This window comes from Mytilus trossulus, chromosome 3, assembly GCF_036588685.1.
Source record: "Mytilus trossulus isolate FHL-02 chromosome 3, PNRI_Mtr1.1.1.hap1, whole genome shotgun sequence".
Lineage (NCBI taxonomy): Eukaryota > Metazoa > Mollusca > Bivalvia > Mytilida > Mytilidae > Mytilus > Mytilus trossulus.
In genome coordinates, this window is record NC_086375.1 from 43,849,410 (window position 1) to 43,857,415 (window position 8,006).

Genomic DNA, 8,006 nt, shown 5'->3' on the forward strand with positions numbered 1-8,006 from the left:
TTCCCTCTTTCACAGATTGTTGGAATACTATAAATTTTCGATAAATTGCCTTTCCAATCAAAATGTACAGTATGATAAGAACAATGGAAGCCATAACTGCAACGATAACAGCACTTATATCATAAATAATCACGTGTTCTATATTTTCTCTCTTTTGTCCACACCAAAATCCTGTCACATTTAGCTTTGGATTGTAAATTTCTACCGAACCATAATAGAAAAATATTGGAACTGAAAATGCAAATCCGAAACAAACAGCCAAAATTATACAAATGTTTTTCATTTTCTGCGTAAAAATAAATGATGGCTTGCATACTTTAAGGTAGCGCTGCACTGCTATTATTATCAATAAAACTGCAGACATAATTGTTACTGCTTGAGAAACAAACCATAGTGCTTCACAGACAATTCCATTACTGAACTTTACCGGTATTATGTTCCAAGTAAAGGCAAACGATGCTCCAATTAGACATGCTATAAAATCTACGGAAGCAAGTACCGGTATAAAAAATCTGTCATCTCGTTTTACTTTCATTTTAAAAACATATACCAAAATAACAGTTATATTTCCAATAGTTCCTAGTATCAGGTATAGAGATAAAACAACGTCGTTCGGAATCAAATATTTCGTAACACTGCTGTTCCATTCAGTCAAACGTTCATCTTGTGTCTTTGTTGAAGCCATTGATGAGAATTTATAATTTAAAAACATTTATATATATATATAGGTTATCGAAAAAACAAGTTTTTCTACATTCAAAAAATAACGTATTCCTTTCAAGTTGGTGGATGAAAATAATATTCTTTGAAAAAATATGAAATAAATCCTATTGTTTCATATCAGTTAATCTAACTTAATCTTAAGGATCTGTATTGACGAACAAATACGGATATATTAATAAAAAATCATATCAATTTCACCTAATACATTGTTTACACAAAAAGATTTTACAATAAAAGCAAAATCGAAAGTCAAGCAATAATCCCCCTAGGTTCAGCAAAAAGGAACGTGACTCTGAAGTTTTGTCATCGTAAATATGATAAGTCTACTATCTTGTTGACTAATATTGGTTCATATACGTGTATTAGTTCTTCTTTCTTTTGTTGTTGTTTTTCATCTTTCTGGGGGTGGGGAGGGATACACTTGGTTAGTTGTGGTCAGCTTATCAGTAGTTAAAACTAGTTCTGGTAAAATATTTGTGTTTCTAAGATTTTGATTTTAACGAATGTATGCGAATTATTCTGCGGTGCATATCATAAATGATTATGTTTTTATTCTGGCGATTAAACCTCTTCAGTTTCATTCTGGCATTCGTTTTAAATCTGTCATAAACCCTTTTTATAATTCATTTTTTATTTAATCGTTTCAGTCCTATATGTTTCTTTTCTCTTTTAAAATTAATATATAATAAATGAAGCTAATTATAATTTCACAATATTTTTTTTGTATAGAAATATACTCGACTGACACGTCTTCAAAAATTTCACTCTCAATATCCACAATTTTAACTTTAGTATGTGTACAGGATTTTTATTTCAGTTTATTGAAAGATAATAGGATAATATTCTGAATAGATTGTTAATTATGTAACATCTTTATAATCGTATTACTCAAAATACGTATGTATTTACAACATAAGGAAATATCCATTCCTTCATTAATCAAAATCGCAATATACTAAATACATGTGCGTATGTATTTACACATATAGGAAATCGTCATTCACTTTTCGCACATGATCGTCTCGATATCCGTTTAATTTCTTTGGATTGGTAAGTTAATTGAATAAGTCCTATGTTAACCTTTTAAATGTGAAATGTGTTGTTGTTTTGACTCCTTCACGATCCTCTGTGTTTAAGTGCTCCGACTTTGAGATGAAGGACAGCAATAAAAGCATTTTGCCTTTATTTTATTTTATTTTATTTTATTTTTTGAGGAGGGGAAGAGATGAGAGGGTAGGGGTATGCTGTTATATCACTTAATATATTTTGTGACCTTATCTGCATGACGTGTATTTTGCAGGAAGTCAAATACTTGCCACTGAACAAACATTCTGATAGGGATATAATGAGATTGTCAGCATTAACTTTTTTTTACAAAAGTATCGAATCCCCTTTTTTAAATCATAATAAATTCTGATATTTAGTAAAACAATTAATAAGCGAGATTTACCTAGTAGATCTATCAAATTCCATTTACGATTCTGAAGAAAAATGTGCATGTAATTTACGTTTTTTGATTGAGTTAAGCCTGCCAATTGATATTTTATCGTGTGTCTTTCTATGTTGTGGTGTTATGATATTGTTTCAGAAAAAGGAAGAAGGTTTGGTACCATTAAAACGTTGAATCCCGCTGCAAATGTTTGCACCTGTCCTAAGTCAGGAATCTGATGTACAGTAGTTGTCGTTTGTTTAAGTAATTTATATGTGTTTCTCGTTTCTCGTTTTTTATATAGATTATACCGTTGGTTTCCCCGTTTGAATCAATGGTTTTACACTAGTAGTTTTGGGGCCCTTTATAGCTTGTTGTTCGGTGTGAGCCAAGGCTCCGTGTTGAAGGCCTATAATGGTTTATTTTTTAAAATTGTTGTTTGGATACAGAGTTGTCTCACACCTCATCTTCCTATATCTATGATTTGTTTATTAGACAGTTATGGCTACTATTTCCAAACTGAAGACTCTTTCGCATTTTATATTTTTAATGAAGTAAGCATAAATCAGTGAATCCAATAACTGTATATGTCATGATTAAAAGAAAATAGGGGTATGGGTCGGTGAGACAGCAGCCACTGACCAACTCCGAAGGTTAAAAGTCGCACACAACGAAAGACGGATTTCTATATAATTTCGAGCTTAAGGTTGCATTTTTGTGAATATTGACAATGCAATTTCCCATAGGAACTCCTTTTACGGCTAATACTGTACCACTTTTTCTATGAAGTTTTGAAAACATTCTTATCCTAGAATTGAAAGTTCATATGCACCGCAATTGTTTTCAAAGCTAAAAATATAGGGTTGTGCGGCATATTTTCAACGTTTATATGCCCTGAACTTCTCATGGTTTAAACTTACACTAACTTTCTTAACTACCCCTACCTCGAATCAAAGGTTACCACAGATTTCAATGTAAACAATATGCACGTGTTTATTTACTGGTAACATTCCCAGGTTCTGTCTCTGCGATATGGAACACAGAGAGCATAACTAGGAACCAGTATGTAAACAAAATTAATTTTCTATGAATATTCAATTTCTCCCCAAAAGAGACGTGTGTTGAGCAACAGCTGTATTTACAAAGTGCAACCTTAAAATAGTTCAGAATTTAAAAAGTTGAGAACCATTTGTCATGAACACCAATTCTTCACCTTTCAAAAACATAATAAATTACAAAGGATAACAACTGGCAATATTCCTTACTTACCAATCATATTTGTGATCATCATGATTGGTAAAGTCAGGTAATATCCGAGGGTCTGGACTTACCAATCATATTTGTGATCATCATGATTGGTAAAGTCAGGTCATATCCGAGGGTCTGGACTTACCAATCATATTTGTGATCATCATGATTGGTAAAGTCAGGTCATATCCGAGGGTCTGGACTTACCAATCATATTTGTGATCATCATGATTGGTAAAGTCAGGTAATATCCGAGGGTCTGACCTTACCAATCATATTTGTGATCATCATGATTGGTAAAGTCAGGTAATATCCGATGGTCTGACCTTACCAATCATATTTGTGATCATCATGATTGGTAAGGTCAGGTAATATCCGAGGGTCTAACCTTACCAATCACATTTGTGATCATCATGATTGGTAAAGTCAGGTAATATCCGAGGGTCTGGATGGAATTTACAGAATATAGAATAATGCGATAAAGGTGAAGAATCAACAGCAAAGCAAATAAATTTAAAAAAAATCATAGGCAAAAAAAACAACCCTAAGGATAGAAAATAATGGGCAAAATACAAAACAGAATAGAGAAAATGAATTAAAATTTCAGAAAAAAATGACCCCCATTCAGATGCTCATATATCTGTTTCACACGTTATACATTAACATCGGTTTGTTCCATTTTTGTAAATGAAACAACCTCCTCCTTTCGCATACTCAAACTGATGAGAATTTACGTTTGAACGTTGAAATGCATTTAACATTGAGACTAAGCTATGATATGTGTGATACAATAAAATTTCATGATTATGGATAAAACATAAACAAAATTATATAAGAGAATTTGACTGTACGGTCAATATCTACTTTTTAATATCATATATGTTTGATGACTTATATAGACATTAATGGAACTATAATGTTTGTCAAATAAAGTTAATTGTTTTGTCATAACTACCATAAATATCAAATCCACCTTTAAGATCAGGAAATGGTCACTCCTAGCTTTGGCTGTTCCCACCATTTAATATTCTTGAAGTGGTCGTACTTATATCCAGTATTAATTTCATTCAAAAGTGAAAAACTTTGACTGATTCAAAAGTATTAAGAGCTATTAATAACTATCAATGCTTTTCTATAGTCTAATCTTCACCAGTTTACCAAATACAAATTCAAAATCTGTTCATTCATTTTCAAACAGCAATGTCGTCGATGCAATCTGTCCCGGAAGAAAACAGGAAAAATCTTATATTTGTTTCACCGGAAAATAAATATGTCACCCTTAGATCTAATACGAATAATAACACATGACATTTTCGTATTTAAATATTGTTGACTTGGGATGAACTTATTTTTGTGGATACAGCATTGACACTGTGGAAGCTTTTCAGATTTGTTTAATTGGATGTACTAAGTTCACATTATGAATAAAACTGACGAAGAAAAGCTTTGGGAATGGAATAATGAAATAGCTCAAATATATATTGTCAATGATATATTTCTTGTAATATATATCATTTTAGGATTTTTTGGGAATGCAACTGTTGTAGTTGTTTATAGTTTTAAAATGAAATCGAAACGGGACGATCGGTATTTCATTCCGTACCTTGCCGTAGTTGATCTTCTGGCTTGTACAACAAGATCATCATTCGAACTAGCCATGAATCTACTGCCAGTTAATTTCAGAGGCAGCATTCTGTGTAAAGTGCTTTGGTTTCCGGTCAATGTTACTTCATTTTCATCAATGTTCCTTCTTCTGACTATATCCCTTCAGAGATATTTAAAAGTATGCCGACCATTTGGAAAGCAAATGACAATCAAATGGAAAAGATTTGCTTTAGCAGTGACGTTAATTTCATCGTTTGCTCTTTCAATGCCTCTTAACATCTGGAATCAGGAGATACCAGTGGTAAATAAAGCGCTAAATATAACTGGATATATGTGTGATGCAAAACTTGAAGGAAACATAGGGGCTGCTTTTATCATATTTGTTGTCTGTATCACAGTTCTTGCCTTAATTATCATGTTCGGAATGATAATTTTCAATACTCTAATTGGTTTAACAATCTATAGACAGTTGAAACTGGAAAGAAAACGACAACAGCAAGTAGAACTAACGCGACATAGACAAGCTGTTAACAGGAAGACAATTACAACAATTCCAAGCCATGTATCAGAACAATCAGAAGAACTAACACCATCTTTGATGGTCAATGACGAATCTTCTACTGATATGAACACTGAAAAGGTGGACGATAAATTTAACAGAAATGAGGAACTAACACCAAAACAAAGAGAAAAAATGGAAAAGAAGCGAATGTTGTCCTCCCACAGATATTCTTATATGTTTATGGTTATCGCTACAGCTTTTATGTTGTCATATCTCCCGCAATTTCTCTTGCTTTTCGTAGGGATTGGTGATAACAATTTTTGGGTAAACCGATCAAATGATGAGTTAACGATATTTTCATTGATAAGAGAGATGAACGTGATTAATAATATCGTTAATCCTTTTGTTTATGGGTTTTTCGATAGAACATTTAGACAAGAAACAAAGAAGTTTATTTCTTCATTGAAATGCTGGTAAATACATCAAAAATCATTTTTTGTAAATGAATAATATACATTGTAAATACAAAACGGAAACATGTAGCTCTTTGTTTATTAATAACGTTAATTTGCTTTTTTGAAATAAAACTAATAGTTTGCTGTCAAATGCAAATTGCAAGTGAAATATGAATTGATTTAATGTCATAACGCATTTTATTAAAATGTAAACATAAGATTGTGGATTCTTTGGGGACTGCATATTGAGGACGGTTGCATTTTGGTATATTGATATACCCCTTTTGAAATAAATATTAAATCATCTTCGTGCGTCAACATAAGTTAGTTTACCCATATAAAGTATATATCATTATATATTATTATAGATGACCACGCATTCGTGTCTGTTCCATTGGTCGTAGCCACATTCCCTTCCAACTTTGTTCGTTGGTATCGTCATCGAATAAATATGGTCTTCCGATTTTTAAATGTCTTTATACAATGTGACAAATGCAGGAACTGGTAACGGCCATCCGGATCATCGAGGTTCAACGCCTGCTTTTTGCTCTATTTTTAGTTTATCTATGTTGTTTAATCTGGATTTATAGTCGCTCCCGTGTTTTCCCTTAGATACCAGGAATCAAATTTAATATTTACGCGAGACGCGCGTTTCGTCTACAAAGACTCATCAGTGACGCTCGAATAAAAAAATGAGAAAAATGAGAAATAAAGTACGAAGTTGAAGAGCATTGAGGACCAAAAATTCCTAAACGTTTTTCCAAATACAGGTAAGGTTATCTGTTCCTGAAGTAGAAAAGTCGTAGTTTTTCAAAAATTAGAAGTTTTATTAACAGTTAATTTATAAGTTTGTGTCTTCGTACTGTTTTTAGTACTTGATTTTATGGTTATTTGTGTAGTACACACTGCTACCTAATTGCATTTTGGGCAAAATTTTAATGATCTATTTTGATACTTTAAATACTTAAATTGGATATGCACATACATATATAAATAAAAAATGACTACAGATAGAAAAATACAATTATACCAAATACTCAATATATCTGTAATAATTTACTAAATTGTTTTAATATCCAATGGACATCAAGTGATTTATACTAATTATACATATCTACATCAAATGATATGTTATAATAGTATTCAAACAAACATCTAATCTATTTGTTGCACAAAGGAAATGAACAATCAATGTTGTTGCGACTTTTTAAAATCCGTGCAGGGTCGGTTTTAACCAGTCTGAATTTGATCACACAAAAGTAAATATACTCGCTATGTACTTGCACCATATAAGTGCTATAACAAATGTTCTCTTTTTCTTTCCTTAAGGTAATGAATGTTAATAACCAAAATTACTATCCTTTAGTTATTTATGATTGATTGATTGGTTGATTGTTGGTGTTTTAACGCCACTTTTAAGCGCCACATTTTGGCTATATCAAGGCGGACAGTTTTTATTTGTGGAGGAAGCCTGAGTGCCCGGTGAAAACCACGGACCTGCGATAGGAAAACTGACAATCCGAGTCAATTTAGATTGGAGTCGAGTGCACCCACACGGACGGGTTTCGAACTCACAAACTCGGTGCTGACCGGCCAGTTATTACATTAGTAGAACTTCTCAAATGTCTATATGTCTTTGAGTTTCTTAGATACATACGACGTGGCTGTATACTTATACATCCCGTCATTGTGTTTTGTGCTATGGTACATTTTTGAATGCTTGTCTTTAAATTTTGCTGACGTGCTTTGTCTTTATGCCTGTATGTGCGTCTTCGTTACATATTGGTTTTTTTTTATAGTGAGTAATAGTTCAATCAAAATGTACCAGGATTATAAAGTAATATGCCAGACGCGCGTTTCGTCTACATAAGACTCATCAGTGATCATTGATTATTACACACTGTTGACTGCTGTATCCCTTTTTTGGACATTTTTACTTATTATTTCTGTTTGTTTTGTTCACACATCGTTGTCAATACAATCTAATTTAATGCGGCTATCATACAAGTGTGAGGTTTAGCTAGCTATAAAACTAGGTTTGCAT

The 8,006-nt window shown here is 32.4% G+C and overlaps 1 protein-coding gene across 1 annotated transcript; it reads left to right on the forward strand.

The window, feature by feature from the left end:
- The first annotated feature begins 4,700 nt into the window (after positions 1-4,700).
- Positions 4,701-6,137, forward strand: LOC134711550 (cholecystokinin receptor-like). The gene has a single exon (XM_063572200.1). The coding sequence runs from the start codon at positions 4,821-4,823 to the stop codon at positions 5,982-5,984; it is 1,164 nt and encodes a 387-aa protein (XP_063428270.1). The 5' UTR covers positions 4,701-4,820; the 3' UTR covers positions 5,985-6,137.
- Positions 6,138-8,006: the final 1,869 nt, after the last annotated feature.